The sequence below is a fragment of the Nomascus leucogenys genome, chromosome 19 (assembly GCF_006542625.1).
Source record: "Nomascus leucogenys isolate Asia chromosome 19, Asia_NLE_v1, whole genome shotgun sequence".
NCBI classification, from domain to species: domain Eukaryota; kingdom Metazoa; phylum Chordata; class Mammalia; order Primates; family Hylobatidae; genus Nomascus; species Nomascus leucogenys.
This window is the reverse complement of record NC_044399.1, coordinates 38,114,910-38,135,023: the sequence shown is the minus strand read 5'-3', so window position 1 is coordinate 38,135,023 and position 20,114 is coordinate 38,114,910. Positions and strand designations below refer to the sequence as shown.

The window sequence follows — 20,114 nt, the reverse complement described above, 5'->3', positions numbered from 1 at the left end:
CTCATTCATTCATTCATCCATCCATTAAATATTTAGCAAGGGCTAACTATAAGGGCTTTGTGAAAGATGCTGAGATGTAAGGTCAGTGAAAAATAGATATGATCCCTCATGTCTGGCAGAGAAGACAAATACTGAGTAATTTACCCATTAATTAATTAAAATTTGCAACTATAATATGTTCTGCAGAGCCTACAATAGGGGAACTGACTTGGTCAGGGCAGTGGGAGACAACTGCCCTGTGTAAGAGTTGATTGAGCTCAGATCAGAAAAATGAATGGGCATTATCAAGGGGGAAGGACAAGGAAGCTTATTTTGTGTGTCTGGGAGGACAGGGCAGGGGTAGAGTTTGAGAAGTGGACTGTGGCCAACCACATAGGGCCTCACAGGCCACATGAAGGAGTTTGGACTTTATTCTAAGACCATGCAAAGTCTTGAAGAATTTTAAGTAGGGGGTGACAGGATCTAATTTGTCAGATGTGCATTTTGCAAATAGCTACATGAAAGGGCACTGTGGAGAGTGAATTAGAGAAGACAAGGGTGGATGAGGAAAGACTGGTGGGGGCTTAAAGATAATGGGGATTGGAAGAGGGTGGTAGTGGGGTGGAGGTAGGGAAAAATTGTGGATTTGAGAAATAAGTAAGGAGTACAATTGCAGGGCACATGATGGATCAACCTGTATGCAGGAGTGTGATGTTTTTCTTCTGACACCAAATTGTTTGGGGTTTTTCCCACACTAACCACTAATTCTCCAACTTTCCAACACCAACTGGGTATCCCACAATTTAATTCAATTCTGAAATGTCAGTCACGAGGCCCAGGTCCCCAGGCTACCACATTTGTTTGATTTGGCTACAGATTCCGGGGTTCCCATGACACCCCAAGGTTCAATTTGCTAGAATGACTCACAGAACTTAGGAAAGCACTTTACTTACTATTAGTTTATTATGTTTATTATGTCAACCTTAAATCATGAGATTCAGAAAATAAGACTAAGTATAGAGTTTCTTTGAGTGCAAAGTTTGAGAAAAGCCACCCAGGAAGCATTGACTCCAAAGGAATGGGGTGAGCATTCCAAACTGGAGAAGTTAAGGTTTCACTTCCACAGGCAAAGAGAGAGGAATTTTAGCAGGATTACAACATTTTCCATACAAGACCAGTGCATATGTTACAGTGCTTTGATTGGTTATAGACTGCTACATTCCAAGGAAGATGACCTTATTACCCCCTGAGGAGGGGTGGTGATCTGAGTGGGGATCTAAGGGAGTCTTATCTCTGGTGTCATTTGGTTTTCCTAAGTAATTACAGAAAAAAAAAAATAGGTAGAAGTAAAAAAAAAAAAAAATAGGTGGAAGTTGCAGCTGCATGCCTCATGACTCAGGCTACACAGACCAATTCCTGTCAAGGCTCAGAATAATTTAAAGTTCCAAGAGCTTTAAGTTTGATTTAACAAAGCTTGAATAATAATAATAAATAATATTATTAATCTCAAAATCCTGGGCTCAAGTGATCATCCTGCCTCAGCCTCCCAAAGTGTTGGGATTACAGGCGTGACCCACCATGCCCAGCTGAATTATTTAATGTCACAATTATAAAGGACACAGCTCAAGAATAGCCAAATGGAAGAGATACATAGGATCTCTATGTATGGAGGGTAGAGGTGTGGATGCCATGCCTTCTGCCACCTTCCCAGCACCTACACCCTTTTATCAACCTGGAGGCTCTTCAAAACCCCTTGTTTCGGGGTTTTTATGGAGGTTCCATTATGTAGGCATGATTGATTAAATCATTGGCCATTGGTGATCGAACTCAACCTCCAGCACCTCTCTGGAGGCTGGGAGGTGGGGCTGAAAGTTCCAATTCTCTAATCATGCCCTGGTCTCCCTGGTGACCAGCCCTCTTCCTGAAGCTATCTAGGCTACCCCCATAGCACCCCCCAGGCCCCCAGTGGGGAATCAACTCTTTAGCATACAAAGACACTCATCACTCAAGAGATTCCAAGGGTTTTAGGAGCTCTGTGCCAGGAACTCTGGGCAAAGACAAAATATTTATTTTTTATTATACTACAAGGGTTAAGGTAGACATCAAGATGGGCATCAGGACTGGTGTCCTGCCCTGGGCCCAGCCTCGGGCTAGTGGCCCTCCCAGCACCTGCCTGGTTACAAGGGTCCCTAGATGGGTACAGGGGTATCTTCCTCCTTTCCTTTCTCTCTCCAGGAGATTGTGACTGCTTTAAGCTGTGGCAAGAACATTGTGCCCATAATTGATGGCTTCGAGTGGCCTGAGCCCCAGGTCCTGCCTGAGGACATGCAGGCTGTGCTTACTTTCAACGGTATCAAGTGAGCCCCAGGGCCCTGGGACCAGGGGGGTAGGGTACAAATCACCATAACAGGCAGAGTGTGGGCAAACAGCCAACTAGCAGCTCCCTCTGCCCAGCTGTCTGACCCACATGGCTCCTGTGCCCACAGGTGGTCCCACGAATACCAGGAGGCCACCATTGAGAAGATCATCCGCTTCCTGCAGGGCCGCTCCTCTCGGGACTCATCTGCAGGCTCTGACACCAGTTTGGAGGGTGCTGCACCCATGGGTCCGACCTAACCAGTCCCCAGTTCCCCAGCCCTGCTGTGACTTCCATTTCCGTCGTCCCTTCTGAAGGAACAGCTCCTGAAACCGGCCTCCCTGGGCTGAGACAACCTGGGCTCTTCTTAGGAAATGGCTCTCCCTCTCCCTGTCCCCCACCCTCGTGGCCCACTTCCAACCCACTTTTCTCAGAATCTGGAGAGGGAAGGGAAGTCAGGCTTGGGCGCTGGAGATTAGAACTCCTCTAGGCCCTGCCATTGGGTTGTCTGTCTCCGTCATGGGAAGGGTCCCTGCTCAGTTCTGGAGACACTGGAGTTGGGGTGGGGGTGGTTCTGCATTCCCTTCTCCTGCTCTGAGAGCAGCCAGCTTGAGGAGGATGAAGGAAGGCGGCCTCAGGCAGGAATTAAGGCAATGCCCAGGCGGGCCTGGGCACTGTATTCTGAGCAAGGGCCTGGGCGCAGGAGCCAGCCAGGGATGAGTGCCGCCATGGCTCTCCACTCAGACTGTGCCTGGCCCCTGCACTTACAACTTCCTGCCGCTCTGTGGCCTTGCCCTGTAATCACTCAGTGCCCTTAGCCAGCCTGACTAGGTCCCAGATCCCCTACAGCTTCCTTCGGTGTGATATCTTTTGCCACATCCAGGGCGAGGGTTGAGGCAAACCAGCCCTCCCTCTGACTTCTTTGTCACTGCAGCCAGCTTTGCTGCGCTTGCTGGTGCACAGGAGCCTCCTGTTTGGGCCTGGGTCTGGGCATGGGGAAGCCGTGCCTCAAAGCCCACCCTACCCCATGCCTTGGTGCTGTGCCTCAGGCTCCTTCCTGGTCTGGCCCAGCTGGCTTCCCCAGCCCCTCAGCCATCCAGGGCTACCCACCGCTTGCTCAGGGACCAGGCAGCCCCCATGGCAGTAAAAGCAGCCTGGACAGAACCTGCAGCTCTGTGGAAAGAGGCAAAGTCTTGAAAAGGCAAAGGGTTTTCACCTAGGGCAGCTTCTCCAACTTTAACGTGCATCCAAGTCACCTGGGTATGTTGTTAAAATCAGGAGATCTGGGGCGGGGCCTAGGACTCTGCATTTGTTACAGATTCCCAGGTGAGCTGACGCTGGTGGTTAAGGGTAGCAAATCTCTAAAGCACGAAGCCTTCACAAATCTTTGCCATTTCCCAAACACTCCGCTCCATGGTCTGCAGTCATCAGAGCAACTCTACCTGGTATTGTCATCCCCATTTTACAGATAATGACACTGAGGCTCAGAAAGGTTGAGGATAAGCCCAGTTTCCTGTCATTAGTGGCAGCCCCAGATCCAGACCTACGCCTCCTGGCACCCAGTCCACTGGCAGTGGAATTGCTCTCCTGAGAATCATTCTGAGGCTGGGCTATTGCTTCTCCCTTGCTTCAAAGAATCTAGCAGCGGGGGATAGGATTTTGCAACAAAAAGCTGACCCAGAGGCCATACAGAGCAGGAATATCCTGTTGCCCCCTCCTCCACTGGGTTCAGAGGGCAAGAAAGTACCCTCCAGTAAACCCAGGCTCCAGGCCGTGGGGGCTGCTGAAGGCTCTTTCCCCGCAAGGGCCAGGTGTTGACACCTTAAGGCTGGCTGCGCCCCCAGCCCCACTCTTGGCTGTGCTGGCCAGGTGACTCCCAGTTCTTGGCCACACCATCAGAAAGTCAAAGGTCTCACTCCACGTTTGGGGCTCCTTCCTTCCACTCCCCTCCCTGCCAGAGTCTGTCTTGGCCAGTGCCAGCCTCGATGCTTTGGTTTTGACCCCACCTGATCCTCCTTTCCTCATGCAGCACAAGTGCTCACTGGGGCCAGAGCCAGGGCATGGATATGACAAGCAGAGCAGCCTGGACACTGCCCACAGGACAGCATCAATAACAATACAGTGTCTGAGTATCTCCAGGGGATGATTTCTGGCTCTTTGTCTCCAATCAGTCCCACTCCCTCCTGAGGTCCCCATGGGCAGTATTCAGAGAGGTTTCCTGCGTTTTATTTCTGTTTGGTATACTCTCCACTGTTGTCCACCGCCGTGTGTGGCCTTCTGGTTGACCTCTGCCCGATCTTCTGTCTTTCTGGGGGAATCAGAGTCCAGCATCCAGCCCCAGCTGGAACAGCTGAAGTCATAAGCCTCCCCTAAGCCAAGGCCAGTGTGTTCAGAGGTGACTGCCACCAATACTAGGACAAACACAGCTCAGATCACCAGGTCGAGCACCTGGGCCTGGCTTCTCCTGAGACAGAGGACTCAGAAGTGGCCTTTCCTCCAAAGCCTGCTCAGACACAGGTCTGTAGGGCCAGGGTGTTCTGCTTGGCTGGGCTGCAGCTGCTACCCCTCATTTGGGGCTGTCAGCCAGATCCTCTCCCCACTCTCCCCAAGGGCCAAGAACTGCTCAGGGACATTAAAGGTCAAAAGTCCAGCCACACTCATTCATCCTTTCCCCAGGCCCATGAAGAAAGGCATCTCATTGTAGAATGTATGAGGAGGTGGGAAGGATCTCAGAGAATCAGCTAAGTTTCCTAACTTGTCCATCCAAATGTCATCACCACAATTCAACAATCTGGGGCATTGCTGATCTAGCTGTTCCTAGTGAGGCTTGCTCAAGGTTGCACAGCAAGTCAGTAGAAGCCCTGGCTGGCCCCACTTGGTACCAATCCACCAGGCAGCTCAGGGCTCCTGCCAGCCCAGCAGCTTCTGTTGTCTGACGTATGGCAGGCAGACTGGGAGCAGGAAAACAGAGGACCGCAAAGCCCAAGGCACCAGAAGGTTTGTTTCAGTTTGCTGAAGCTGAGTGATAATGATTGGCACTCTTCAGCCCAGGGAGTGGGCAGGCCATAGCCAAGGATCGATTCCCCAACCACAGTGAAGGCAGCACTCTTCCTCCAGAGATCGCCAAGCCCCTCTTACCTCCCTCCCTCCTTCCCAAGGCTGGCACTAACCAGGTACCACATTAGGAGTGGCTGGTGACTGCTACACATGTTGGGAACCTGGTTGGGGCTGTGCAGTTTGGGCTGGAAGGAGAGATGCCAGCCCTCGTGCTGCCTCTGGTCCCTGAAGTGTCACCTCTCTCAGGACCTCTCCTCTGGCCTGTGGGGTTATAAGTGATGGATGGCAGAAAGGGAGAACTGACTCCTGTCCCAAATAGCTCCCCTGCTACCTGTCCTGCAGTGGGCCTGTGTGGGTTATGATTCTAGATCCTAGTCAGAGGCTGGGTCAGCTGTGGATGGGGTGGTGCCTTGGTCTGTCTTGACTACCTCATCCAAAGAGAGCACTGCCCTTAGACAAGAGCTGCTGGTCCTGCTGTGGGCTGGGATCCCAGCTGCAGACCTCCAGTTGTTTGGTGTTTACTTTGCTCCTCTTGCCCTCTGTCTTCTGGTCCAGGCAGATCAGGGGCTCTGGGGAAACTGCTGGAACTCAGGGTGAGGATCAGCCTTTTCCAGCATCCTGTGAGAGACCAGAGAGAGTTTGGATTTCACATGGGGAACCCTCAAGGCCTGTCTGGAGAAGTGACACAGGATTTACTGGGGTGGGCTGGTCCAGGTAGCTCTCCTGAACCTCCTCCTTCCCCAAGCTGAGAAGCTGAGAGCTGGAGGACAATGTCCAGGGACATGGCTCTGGAAAATAACTTTTTTTTTTTTTAAGAGACAGGGTCTTGCTCTGCTGTCCAGGCTGGAGGGCAGTGACACAATCATAGCTCACTGTACCCTTGAACTCCTGGACTCAAGTGATCCTCCTGCCTCAGCCTCCTTAGTAGCTGGGACTACCGGTGCATACCACCATGCTTAGCTAATTTTTTAAATTTTTTATACAGACAAGGTCTTGCTATGTTGCCCAGGCTGATCTCGAATTCCTGGGCTCAAGTGGTCCTCCTGCCTCAGCCTCCCACAGGATCGGGATTACAGGCAGGAGCCTCCACACCCGGCCATGAAATATAATTCTTAATATCATACAGGAAAAAGTCAGCGGGTCAAGCAGCCTGTGGCCCAGCCACAACTAGCTGACAAAGCTCCCTGGCCTTCCCTTTAACACAGTTCTGCTGCCATAGTTCCATCTATAAAATGGGAATGAAGGGAAATAGGGGAACTGGGAGAGAGAACACAGCCTTGCCAAGCAGCAATGTTAGCCTGATCCTTCCTCCACCTAGCTCGCCACCTTGCCCTTGGAAAATGGCTCCTGGAGGATTAGGCAGCCATCTGCAAGGAGAGGGGCAACCTGGGACAAGACACCCAGAGGGTAAGGATTCCAGGAATGAAGCTGCCATTTCTGGTTGGGAGGAGAAGAGGAAACTTTTAAGAGAAAGGGCTCCATGATGAGCATGGGTTCAGGGCCCTGCATTACCCAATCAGAACGGCCGGGATGAGCAGGAGGCCAGCTCCCAGGAGGAAGGGGAACCCCTTCATAAAGTTCAGAGTGGCTGGGTAGAGTGAGTTGAAGATGCCGGAGGCCGTCAGCATGGCCAGGCTGTTCACACAGGCCACAGCAGAAAAGAGAGCACCTGTGAAGAAATAAATACCATACTCTGGAGTCCGAAAGGGCCATGTTCCAATTCCGGCACCACCACCTCACAGCTGTGTGACCCGGAGTAGTCACTTAACCTATGTCTCCCCTTCCTCACCAGTAAATCTTGCTACATCATGTACTGTGACAAGGATTCAATAAGGTCGTATGTGGACAGTAGCTGCCACAGAGGGGCTACTAAACAAATGGCTGCTATTAAATCCACATTAAAAGTACATGTGATCTGACAGAACCCAGCACATAAAAGAAAAAAAGAGTACATGTGATATTGTCTGATGAAAGCTTGATGGAAATGGCTTTTTTCTGGTTTATCCTCTTTGGAATCATCTCCTGTTTGGGATTAACTGCTGGTCTGATCAGTTCCAATATTCATAGCTGTGTCACCACTGAATAGCGTCTTATCCTTTGGGTTCCTGTTCCTCCTTCTGCTAAATAAGGATAATACCTATTTCCTAGATTGTGAGCAACATTAAGTTCACATGGAAATCACCCATCACTGGGCCTGGCCCCCTGGAAGTAGCTAGTTAGTAAGGGCTGTTCTTTTCTCGTGTTTCTCTTGACATCTCTGGGCACAGAGAAAGTGCTGGGAAAAAAAGTTTAGGTGAATGAATGAAGACACATGGATTCTGGGGACACCAGAACCCACAGTGGGCTCTGTGTGGTACCAGGGTCTCTGTCATCATCAGATCCTCATTCCAGGACAGATGGAGAAAGAGGAATGTTTCCAGACTGGGGCATGAAGACCCAGAGGCTGGAGAAGCTGTTCTTTATAGATACACCAGGAGAACCCACAATTTACAAAATGTGCAACAACCCAACAGAAGTTGAGATTAAATTCTGTCACATCTAGAGGGGCCTGTGATGTCATCAAGAGCAAACCACTCACATCACAGATGAAGAAACAGGCCCGTGGCAGGGCTCGGACTAAAACCCAGATCCTGAGACCAGCTGCTTTTAAACACAGACGTGGGTTTGCATCCTAGCTCCACCATTTACTGAGTAACCTTGGGTGAGCCAGTGTAACCCCCTGGGCCTCTGTTTCTTCATCTGTCAACTGTGGAAAATGAAACCCATGTCACAAGGTTGTTCACTTCTGGGCTTGTACACGCTGACCAGAGAAACAGGGAACTCTGGCATCATTACACCCATCTTACAGACAGAAAAGCTGAGGTCTGCAGAGAGTAAATCCTCTGCCCTGGTTATCCAGAAAAAACATAATTGTGCTCTGCTGACTGCAAATCCCAACTCTTCAGTTTGAAAATCCAAGGCGGCATGATCCTCTGCCCGTCGTGGGCAATTTCACAGAAGTGTGTTTGTCTTGGCCACTTACTTCTCCAGGGTGAGAGGGGGGAAGGCAAGCTGTTCCCCCAGCCATGGCTGCCCATCGGCCCGTTCCGGGCAGCACTGGGCATGAGGAACGAGACACAGGTGGGTCCTGACACTCACCCTGCTCTGTCTCTCTCACCAGCTTGGAGAGTTTAGCCCGGATGACAGGTGTGATGACTAACGACAGGAAGAGCAACCCATATCCTGTGGAGAAATAAACACTCATCAGGAAAATGGGGCGGGGGAGAGGGGCGTCCAAGGGAAAGGCAGCAGAGCTCCTATCCGTATCCCATGTGGGGCTTAGGTTAGACCCAGGAAGAACTTCCTTGACGGTGAGGATGGGGAGACAGTAGTCAAGGAGGAATGGAGACTGCCCTTGTCTGGGCTTGGCCACCTGCTAGCTCTCGTGAATGAATGCTAATTCCCATTGATTGCTTTCTTGTCTGAACCCCTTGTGGTCACAGCAGGCATCACCCACCCACTTGGCACTTAGTAGGGATATGGCAGGGCACAGAAAACAAGCATGGGCTTTGGAGTCAGCCCTGAGTTCAAAACCTGATGCCATTACATATTAGCTGTGTGGCCTGGGGTACTTAACCTCTCTGAGCCTGACTCCCTGTATGAGGAAGATAATAAGGCCTTCATCACAGGATGGTTCTGAGGCATAGGAGGCTGAATAATGGTGCCCAATGGCATCAGATTCATAGCCCTGGAACCTGTAAATACTACCTTATTTGGAAAATGGGTCTATGCAGGTGTGAAGTTAAGCCTCCTGAGAGAGTGGGGTTATCCTGGATTAGCAGGTTGGGCCCTAAATGCCATCACACATATCTTTATAAGAGGAAAGCAGACAGAGATTTGGCACAGACAGAATGGAGAAGGCACAAAGAGGAGGAGAGGCAATGTGAGCACAGAGGCAGAGACCGGTGATGGCCGCCCCAAGCCAAGGAATGCCAGCAGCCCCAGAAGCTGGAAGAAATGAGAAACACGTTCTCTCCTGGCGCCTTGCAAGGGAGCACTGCCTGCTGACTCCTTCCATTCAGCCCAGTGGTACTGACTTTGGACTTCTGGCCTCCAGAACTGTGAGAGAATATGTTTCTGTTGTGTTAAGCCCCCAGGTTTGTGGTATTTCATTACAGCAATCTCAGGGAACCAATACATGAGGTAAAAAGGTAACATCTATGAAGAACATGGCATAGGGACACAGCAAATATGAGTTCCTTTTTCCTTTGCTTCAGTTATTTACAGGCTTCTTGTTTTCTTCATAACCATTTCTCTCCCTGTTCGATTGTCGACTCCTCAGCAAAACTGCAAACTCCTACAGGACAGTGGATCCTCCAAAAAAGGTATACGATGAGCCATCCAGGGCCCCTAGCAGTGTCAGGCCCCTCAAATCCCACTCTGTTGAGACCTCCCCCCAACCCAGAGCAATGACAGCATCTTTGTCATCTCTGCATCCTCCAGGGCCATCAGCAGGAGGGAAAGGCTCTCTTCTGCTTAATTGTCAGACAAGCAGTTGAGTTAAGAAATCTGTGATTATTGTATTGTTGACTGTACACAGCACATTTTAGGGCTCTATCAAAATAAATCTGTCCCTTTAAAAAAAGTTAACTAAAGCCGGGCACAGTGGCTCACGCCTGTAATCCCAACACTTTGGGAGGCTGAGGCAGGTGGATCCTTGAGCTCAGGAGTTAGAGACCAGGACTGGGCAAAATGGTGAGGACCCCATCTCTATAAAAAATACAAAAATTAGCAAGGTGTGGTAATGTGCACCAGTGGTCCCAGCTACTAGAGAGGCCAAGGTGGAAGGATCACTTGGGCCCAGGGGATGAGGCCACAGTGAGCCATGATCGTGCCACTGCACTCTAGCCTGGGTGACAAAGCGAGACCCTGTCTCTAAATACGTCAGTCAAATAAAAATTTTAAAAAGTTAACTTCCTCATTTACTGGCCTGTTGACCCTCTCCCACCAAAAAAAGAAGGGGAGGAAGTGAGGAGGGAAAGGAGAAGGAGGAAGAGGAGAAGAGGAACTGAAGCAGGAATTTCATATCTGTGGTCCGAGAAGACTGGTTTTTAAAAAACCCAAAGAAGCTGACTAAGGGTGTTTGAGGTGGGTCCTGTGATTCTTATCAGAGAAGTGAGTACCAAGGCATTAATGGCATGGACTTTGTTTAAGAACATATGAATAGGCTGTGGGAGGCCAAGGGGTAAAGCAATTAGTGTATGAGCCACACTTTTGTCTTTTGCTCTATATTACTAACAATATTAATGGCTGATAACAGTGGGTTAATTACTTTAGCTACTGAAGGTCCGTATTTTCCATGTATCAAAGATGGCATTTTTGAGGGATTTCTTAGTCGCCTGTCCTCCAGTGCAGGCTGGGGGCATAACTATGTTTCCAAAGACACAGGAATGAACCACATCTAGGGGCAGTGAGTGGCTGGCCCCCAGTTCTTACCCAGTGCCTCTGGGACAAGCTGTCCCTGAGCCCACACACTTTACCTGTGAACATGAGAGGCGTGACGGTGGCAAAGGCAAAGACCACCATCCCCAGGATGTTGAAGGCCAGGCCGATCTCAGCCACCCAGGCGTCGGCCAGGCAGTACTGCAGGAGCTTCAGGGCCAGCAGGCTGGTGAGGTAGGGGAGATGCTGAGCTGCAGAACCATAGCCGATTAGTTTGGAGTCCCAGCAGAGGGGTGTGCTTAGTTCATACAGAGTTAAGATGTCCTGGGCCCCAAAGTGCACCGTGATCACCACGAAGATGGCCAGTGAGTAGAGGGCTAAATGTTTCCTGGACTTCTCTGGGGCCGGAGCCACATAGAGCTGGACAATGGATCGGTGGTGACGGAACGTGAAGAGCCGGGTGGACTTTGGCTCCTTTAAGGTCTCACCAAAGCAGAAAGCTGCATAGAGAGTCATGGCTATCAGCAAGGCCAAGGCCAGCCAGAAGGGGTTGGCATAACCCTGGGCCCGGAGCCAGTGGCCCCCGAGGAGGCTTGCCAGCATCCCAGCCACCCCGATGCTGGCTTCCAGCAGGGCCATCCGGAAGGTGCGGCTGCGGCTGGAGCTGACATCTGCCACGGACGCAAAGCTAGCAGCCAGAAGGCCACCGAAGTCGCCGAGGAGGGCACAAAGGATGCGACCCAGCACGAAGTAGCCGACGTGGAGCTGCAGCTGCACCACAAAAACGGACACTAGGGCCTGGAGCAGCAGGCCCAGCGAGGCCAGCACTAGCAGCGGGCGGCGGCCCACACCGTCGCTCCAAGCTCCCAGCAGGGTGGACGAGAAGAGCCCCACCAGGAAGCCGCCCACGTTCATGTAGAGGGTCCAGTGGGAGGTAAGGGTCTCCACTTCCTGTAGGGGCACAATGACCAGGGTGCGGTTCCTCACTCTGGGTTGCCCAATCCCCAAATCCTCGCCATCCCGGGAGCTACAGGGATGAGGACTTGCTTTGGAGCCCTAAACCTCTGAGAATCTTAGCACAACTTTCAAAATCTGCCAGTGGAGAGGGGGAAGGACATGGACCAAGGCCCCATTCCCTTTCCTTTCCCCCCCTTTTGTTAACCTGCAAGGCCAGACTTTAGCTCAACTTTTCGCATCCCACACGCTGAGGTTCTCGGTCAGGCACCTTTGCTCTGGTCCCGCCCACCATCCAAAATTCGCCCTCCCTCTAGTTACCCGCCACTACCGTTATGCAGGCCCCGCCCCTCCGCTGCCCCCACGCTCCAGCCCAGGGCCCTCCCCCTGCCAGGCTCCTCGCCGCCCCGCTACCTGCATGGTGGGGTCCGCGCTGCGGTTGCTGCAGCCCCCCCTTTGGCGGGTGCCATTGTAGCCGAGGTCGGCGCTGAAGCGGTGCCACAGATACTGCGTGGTGAGCGGGCCCTGCAGGACCAAGGCGAAGTTGGCCAGGAAGACCAGCGGCTCTACCGGGCCCCGGCACAGCACTGCAGCCGCAGGGCGGGCGCGGGGCTTTTCCGCGGGGCTCGCGCTCCCCTCCATGTGTGTGCGCGGCGGGGCTGTCGCCAGGCGGGCGGCGGGGCGCGCGCGCGACTCGCTGCCTGGGACCAGCAACGCGTGGCGCGGGGCTTGCGCTGTCTGCGCCTGCGCCCGGTGTCCCTCTTTAAATGTCCGGCGGGGAGGGGCCTGTGACCTGAGGCCACCGGACTCTCGCCGCGGGTGCACCTGGCTGGGCGTGGGCCGGCGAGAGGCCCTGCACCCCCAGCCCGCGGGATGACTTCACTTGTAAAGTGTGCATAGACACCGCCCTGCAGCCCTCCTTCCAGGCCCAGACACGCCACAAATAGCAAGAATATCAACAATTAACATGTATTGACCACTTACTATGTGCTGGACACGGTATTAAACCCTTTTTGTGCGTTGGTCTCCAGATAACTTTACAGGCTAGCCGATATTAACCATCGCTATCTACCGTTGAGGAAACGAGGTCAGCGGGTACTCAAGGCAGAGCTGGAAGAGCACATGACTCCTGGTGCTGCTGATGTTCTGCACTATAACAGAGAGGCAGCTGGAGAGGATCGGAGTGGGCTGAGCCCAGCTGCCTGGGTTGGAACGCCTAGGCTCTGCCACTACCTTGGGCATGCCACTTACCGCCCTGAGCCTCTGTTTTTTCGTCTGTAAAATGGAGTTGCTAACAAAACATGTCTCAAAAAGTTGTGGAAAAACAGTGTCTGGTATATTCAAAGTGCTATTATTGTTACTAACAGGCTGTCACGTCTGGGAGTGGTGGCTTACACCTGTAATCCCAGCACTTGGGGAGGCTGAGGCGCATGGATCGCTTGAGCCCAGGAGTTTGAGACCAACCTGGGCAACATGGTAAAACCCTGCCTCTACAAAAAGTACACAAAAATTAGCCAGGTGTAGTAGCAGATACCTGTAGTCCCAGATACTCGGGAAGCTGAGGTGGGAGGATCAATTGAGCCCGGGAGGCAGAGGTAGCAGTGAGCTGAGATCGCACCACTGTACTCCAGCCTGGGTGACACAGCAAGACCCTGTCTCAAAAAATATAAAATAAAAATAAAATAAAAAACAAGCTGTCACTTGTTCCACTCCTGCCCTAGGATCTTTTCCTGAGAAACTAATCTTGTTTCTGGGGTCAGGCAGGGCCTGGCTCTGCAGTTCCCTTAGAGGAGAAGATGGGGGAGGGCCTGGGAGGCCCTTGGGTGTGAACCTGTGCTCCTGGGTGGCTCCCATTATAGGAATTAGGCCAGAAGGCAGTCACCTGCTCTGCTGCTGAGGAGGTCAGACCCTGTCTGGGCCTCTGTTTTATTGCCTGTAAAAAGGAACAGCATTACCTGTCTTACTCCCCTATCTTTCATTCATTCAACTCATTTACTGAGTGCCCCTTACGTGCCAGGCACTGTGCTGGGGGACTCCGGGACCACAACAGTAAAGGAAATAGCCAAAGCCCTCACCAGGCCCGTTAGTTTCTAGAATGGTGGGAGAGGAAAAATAATCAAAGAATCCCACTAACTGATATAAAATTCCAACCGTGGAAAATAGTTTCGAACTCCAAGGGTGCTAATTCAGGGCTGGAGGTGGGGGGAGCAGAATCAGGAAAGGCCACCTTCCCTGAGAACAGAGCAGCTGAGTGGGTTTCTGGAGGCAGGTCCTGACAGGCCTGGTTCTTGGGAGGATGGATGGCTCCATTTCTGGCCACTGTGACTGTGCCTGGGCTTGTTGGAGCTTGTTAGCTACCCCACCTCCCCTGAGCCAGGAGTCTGAGACTCAGGATGGGTAGGTGCTGGCTAGATACTAGTGAACTGAATAACCTCCCCCTGCAAGCTGCCCCCACCTGTGATCCCCTAGAGAGAGGAAATTCCACATTAAACATTCAACCCTCTGGACTGGCTCCACTCTCCTCCCTCCCCTTCCAACCCCTCCCTACCTCTTACACAAAAGCTTGGCCCAGTTAGGTCAGCTGCACTGAGGGAGGGGTACTTGGCTAAATCCTTGGAATTATTTCTTAGATAAAGAACTAAGGCTAGGAGAGGCCAAGGTCCCTCATCAGGAATGGGGCAGGGTGTGGCTCATCCCAGCGCCAGAGTCTGCAGTACCCACTAGGGTAGAGGTCTTTTCTAACTCCTTGAAAACAGCTGCGGTCTGGTCACTGGCCTGCTCGAAACCATCCTGTGCTTTCCATTTTGCTCAGTGAGAGCCAAGTCCTCATGAGGGCCCTAAGGCCACCTACCTCTTCTCTGTCCCTCTCCCCTGCTCTGTCCCCCTCACTCCCTGTGCTCAAGCCATGCTGGCCTCCCGCTTTACGGCCTTTACACTTGACATAACTTCTACCTAGAATGCTCTTCTCCTGGATATCCGCCTGGCCGGCTCCCTCACTTCCTTCAAGTCTCTACTAAAATGTTACCTGACCCTCCTATATAAGCAACTTCCCTCCTTCCTTGCCTCCTAGCACTCCCTAATCCTTTTCCCTGTTTCATTTTTTTCCGTAGTGTTTATCACCATCTGAATTATAACTTTCTGGTTTCTTTGTTGTCCATCTCCCTTTACTAGAGGTCATGATGGCAGGGACTTTGTTTTCATCACTACCATATCCCCAGCACCTAGAATAGTGCCTGGCGTGTGGTAGATGCTCAAAAGACGATCATTGAATGAATTCTTCTCAGTCTCAAGGAGAGGAGATTCCGCAGCTGGAGCCCCAGAGCATGTGGAGAGGGTTGCCAATGTTGAGCTGCATGGTGGAGTACAGAGCCCAAGAATCTCCACCTAGAAGGAAGCTGAGAAATCACATCTCCACGCATCCAACCATTTAAAAGACAGGGAAACTGAAGTCCAGAGGGAAAGGTGACTTACCCAGAGACAGCTAAAAAGTCCTGCCTGTCAAATTTCTACAGGAAAGAAGAAGCTACTGCAAAGGAAAAGATCCGTAGACTTATTTCCATCAGAACATAAAGCCTTAATTCAAAGGCAAATGACAAACAAAGTAGGACAAAATCTTTCTTTTAAAATATGGCCGAGTGCAGTGGCTCATGCCTGTAATCCCAGCACTTTGGGAGGCTGAGGCAGGTGGATCACCTGAGGTCAGGCGTTTGAGACCAGCCTCAACATGGAGAAACCCCATCTCTATTAAAAATACAAAATTAGCCGGGGGCTAATTTTGGTGGCGCATGCCTGTAATCCCAGCTACTCGGGAGGCTAAGGCAGGAGAATTGCTTGAACCCGGGAGGCAGAGCTTGCGGTGAGCTGAGATCATACCATTGCACTCCAGCCTGGGCAACAAGAGCGAAGCTCTGTCTCAAAAATTAAAATAAAATAAAATAAAATAAAATAAAATACGACAAAGGGTTACTTTTTTTTTTTTTTTTTGAGACGGAGTCTTGCTCTGTCTCCCAGGCTGGAGTGCAGTGACGCAATCTCGGCTCACTGCAAGCTCCGCCTCCCGGGTTCACGCCATTCTCCTGCCTCAGCCTCTCCGAGTAGCTGGGACTACAGGCGCCTGCCACCACGCCCGGCTAATTTTTTTGTATTTTTTGTAGAGATGGGGTTTCACCGTGGTCTCGATCTCCTGACCTCGTGATCCACCTGCCTCGGCCTCCCAAAGTGCTGGGATTACAAGCGTGAGCCACCGCGCCCGGCCTAAGGGTTACTATTTTAACTATATGTGATAATAACCTGAAGATCCCTCCCTCAGTAAACAGTTAAAAACCAAGCACTGAGAGGTTGTAACACAGAACATGCATGTGAGACACACAAATGAACTCTTCTCCAGCTTCCGAATAGTGAGAAAAACACTGTGCCTTTGATCTTGTTCTTTGCAGCCAACACATTAGCAATGATTTTGTTTAAAATGAGAATGCTCAAAGCTGGTAAGGCTACAGTGAAACAAACACTGCTGAAAGAGTGTAAAGACACCCTTTCAGGAAAAAATTTGGTAGCCTTTAATCAGGACCCTTGAAGCCTCTAATTCTACAGGTAGGTCTCTGTCTAAAGGAAATACTCTCAAGTACAGAAAAAAAAGCCTTATGTGCTAAGATATCCTCCATAACGTTATATTGACAAGAGTAAAGAAAAAAAAAAGAAAAAAGATAAACAACCTACGTGTCCAACAGTAGCGAAATGGCTGAGTAAATTATAGTCTATCCACTCCATGAATATGAGTCATTAAAATGATAAGTTCACGGCCAGGCACAGTGGCTCACGCCTGTAATCCCAGCACTTTGGGAGGCCGAGGCGGGCAGATCACGAGGTCAGGAGATCGAGACCATCCTGGCTAACAAGGTGAAACCCCGTCTCTACTAAAAATACAAAAAATTAGCCGGGCGAGGTGGCAGGCGCCTGTAGTCCCAGCTACTTGGGAGGCTGAGGCAGGAGAATGGCGTGAACCTGGGAGGTGGAGCTTGCAGTGAGCCAAGATCACGCCACTGCACTCCAGCCTGGGCGACAGAGCGAGACTCCGTCTCAAAAAAAAAAAAATTGATAAGTTCAAAGAGATTATAATAATATGGAAAACTGCTTACATAATCATTTGTATGTGGAAAAAACAGAGAGCTTGTTTATGTGTTATGGTCATAGGCATAGAAAAGAATTGCACTGAGTAAAGACTGCAAACCATGGCACCAATATATCAACAGAAGTCCTCTCTGCGTGGTAGTAGGGTTAGGTAAGATTTTCTTTTCTTATGTTTAAAATGTTTTCAACTCTTCTCATATAAACAGATATAAACATATGTTTTAATCATGGAAAACATAAAAATTTTAAAAATCTGATGATACTCCTCTCCTTCAAATGTATTCTGGCTCAGTTGCCAAATATCAGCTTCATGCTCCTTGATGTTCCAGAGACATCACTACGAGCTGACTTTTATTGAAGCAGGCAGCACCATACTGAGGGCATTACATACATTATCTTACCGAATCCTGACTACAACCTTGTGAGATAGGTATTACAATTTTTTTTTTCTTTGAGGTGGAGTTTCACTCTTGTTGCCCAGTCTGGAGTGCAATGGCGTGATCTCGGCTCACTGCAATCTCTGCCTCCCAGGTTCAAGTGATTCTCCTGCCTCAGCTTCCCAAGTAGCTGGGATTACAGGCATGTGCCGGGACACCTGGCTAATTTTGTATTTTTAGTAGAGACAGGGTTTCACCATGTTGGTCAAGCTGGTGTCGAACCGCTGACCTCAAGTGATCGGTCCACCTCGGCCTCCCAAGTGCTGGGATTACAGGTGTGAGCTACCGCACCCGGCCAGGTATTATTATTTTTACAGATGATGTAACTACAGCTTAAAGGGATGAAGGGAAATGGTTCTTCTCACTCTGGGTACAGGTTTTCTTTTCCTTACTGCTACCTGTTCTAGTGCTTTCTGTTATTCTAAGCCTTAGCATGTTAATCTCTGCCAGTAATACCCTTCCTACTTTGCTTGGCCTATTCAGCTCCTTTTCATCCTTCAAAACCCACCTCTGTGTCCCACTTCTAGGCAGAATTAGTCATTGGCTAATATGTACTTCCACAATACTGGGTTCATACATTTAACCCTGGTTTTAAACTTAACCTGGTTATAAATACGTGTTCCCAGGTTTGTCGCCTCTTAACCCCTACCCATGTCCTGCCTCCAGACTTGAGGGAAGAGAAAATTTTTTTTCACCTCTGTATTCCCTATCCCTGGGCTTGACATGCAATAAGATAAAATGTTAAGTAACTTTGATGACGTGCATCAACTCCAGTCAATTGATTGCATCTGTCTGGATTGCTACATTGAGATGGGCTGTTTTTCCAGCTTGGTGGGAAGGAGTCCTGCGATTCATTCTTGATGTCTGCCGTGGGCTTGGGAATGGTAAGTACTGGCACTAAAAACTGTGTTGTCCAACCCCAGGATATGTGCTCAGTAAATTTTGAGAGGCTTTGGGGAAGTGCCTGGAAGTCATAAGGGTTTCTTTGCTCCCAGTTGGATAATGCCTACGAGAGGCTGTCTATACAACCACTGTGAGAGAGAAGATTGTAACATGGATTCTTCATCCAAACGGCAGTCTCATCACAGCCTCCACCCAAAACCTATGCCTCCTTTTTGCAAGAGGCCACTTACAGCTTCCGAAGAACTCTTCATGATTTTAGACACTGAGAGGAAGGAAGGAGACAGCATGAGAGAAAAGCTATTTTCCTTTTTGAGATGTTGCTTCTCATATAGCAACCCTAAAAGTCAAAGCAGCATCCTTGTCACAACTAAGGGTGTTCACAGCACTGAGTAGAAGCTGCAACTATGTCCCCGTCACTGTGAGACTTTGACCAAGTCCCTTTCTGGCCTCAATTTTCTCATCAATGAAATAATTTCTGGGCCTCTGTTTCCTTGTCTGTGAAAAATGAAGTAATAATATCTACCTATGCGGTGGATGTGTGGGTCAAATGAGAAAATATGTATGGCCGTGAGCTTTATGTGGCTGTGTCCAGGTGCCAGAGATGATGATTGCTGTTGAACTGAGCTTGAAGGTAGGAGGGATTTCACCAGAAAGAAGTGAGGCTGTCCCAGGTGAGAGGAAAAGTTGGGTCTTACAGAGGAATGCTACCCAGAATTCACAGAAGTGCAGGGCTAGAGGTGCATTAAGTGCATAAAGATGTCATTACCGCATGGGGGAGATTTCACAAAACACTTTCTGTCTTTGGCCTCCTGCCCTTGGTTTCATGTTAAACACTTTCCTTTTGATAGAGCCTTCGCATCTATCTATCTATTCATTTAGCATCTACCGCCTGCCAGGCCCACTGCTAGGTGCTGAGGTTACAGACAAGAATTTACATAATTCCTTCCTTCTATGAGTCCTCAGGCTAGCGGGAAGCAGCACAACAAATCTCAAATAACAATAACAAAAGCATGCAGTAGGATGAATAATTTCAGAGAGAAGGTGTGTGTGTGTCAAGAGAAAGTCAAAGGATTCACAGAGGAGCTGAATTTTGAAGCATGAGATGGTAAAAAGGAGTCTCCAGGACAACAGAGAGAAGACATGATAAAGGGCTTTCTGGACAGTGGGAAAGGCAAGTTCTGAGAGACAGCAAGGACACCTATTGTGTTGGGGGTACTGAAGTCATCATAGGACACCCTGAAGGCAATTGAGCCAAGGTCTCATGTTCAAAAAGCATTTCAATTTTAGACATTCAGTCCCAGAGACTCACTCCCTAGATTGATCTTTGTCTTTTAGTTGGAGTGTTTAGTCCAGTTACATTTAATGTAATTACTGATATAGTTGTGGTTAAGTCTACCACCTTGCTAAATCTTTTCTTTTATTTAATTTTTTTTTTTTTGAGATAGTGTCTCACTATGTTTCCCAGGGTGGTCTTGACCTCCTGGCCTCAAGGAATCGTCCCACCTCAGCCTCTCAAAGTGCTAGGATTATAGGCATGAGCCACCACACCCAGCCTTGCCAAATCTTTTCTTCTTTTCCCACCTGTTTTGTTTATTTACTTCTCCTCTCTTACCTTTTGGGTGAATTATATTATTTCATTTCTGCCTTCTTCCCTTCTGTCAAGGATTATGACCCCTTAAGTCCTGCCTGTAATAACTCCCCACCAATGCTTTCAAAGAAAGAAGAGCATACTTCACACAGTTTTGGCCAGAGGTGGTGGCTTAAAGCTGTAATTCCAGCACTTTGGGAGGCGGAGGCAGGCAGATCACTTGAGGCCAGGAGTTTGAGACCAGCCTGGCCAATATGGTGAAACATTGTCTCTACTAAAAATACAAAAATTA

At 49.8% G+C, this 20,114-nt stretch overlaps 2 protein-coding genes across 7 annotated transcripts in view; one reads left to right on the top strand and one right to left on the bottom strand.

The window, feature by feature from the left end:
• SARM1 (sterile alpha and TIR motif containing 1) overlaps positions 1–13,080 on the top strand; it is a 35,493-nt gene extending 22,413 nt beyond the window's left edge. For 2 of the 5 annotated variants that reach the window (XM_030799690.1, XM_030799689.1), the window contains exons 8-9: positions 2,215–2,336; positions 12,811–13,080. In XM_030799690.1, coding sequence (XP_030655550.1) covers positions 2,215–2,336; positions 12,811–13,048 — 360 coding nt within the window. In that variant the 3' untranslated portion in view covers positions 13,049–13,080. Of the gene's footprint in view, positions 1–2,214; positions 2,337–2,465; positions 7,344–12,810 lie in introns of those variants that run through there. The other 3 variants (XM_030799692.1, XM_030799691.1, XM_030799693.1) reach the window with 3 other exon arrangements.
• On the bottom strand, positions 2,026–12,835 carry SLC46A1 (solute carrier family 46 member 1). Of its 2 annotated transcripts, XM_030799696.1 has the most exons (6): positions 12,752–12,835; positions 12,182–12,292; positions 10,912–11,764; positions 8,531–8,614; positions 6,905–7,061; positions 5,334–6,010 (listed from the first exon to the last, which is right to left on the bottom strand). In XM_030799696.1, the coding sequence occupies exons 2-6, from the start codon at positions 12,185–12,187 to the stop codon at positions 5,953–5,955; spliced, it is 1,158 nt and encodes a 385-aa protein (XP_030655556.1). In that variant the 5' UTR covers positions 12,188–12,292; positions 12,752–12,835; the 3' UTR covers positions 5,334–5,952. The 2 variants fall into 2 exon arrangements, with proteins under 2 accessions (XP_030655555.1, XP_030655556.1); XM_030799695.1 differs by lacking the exon at positions 12,752–12,835 and having other exon boundaries at positions 2,026–6,010; positions 12,182–12,502.
• Positions 13,081–20,114: the final 7,034 nt, after the last annotated feature.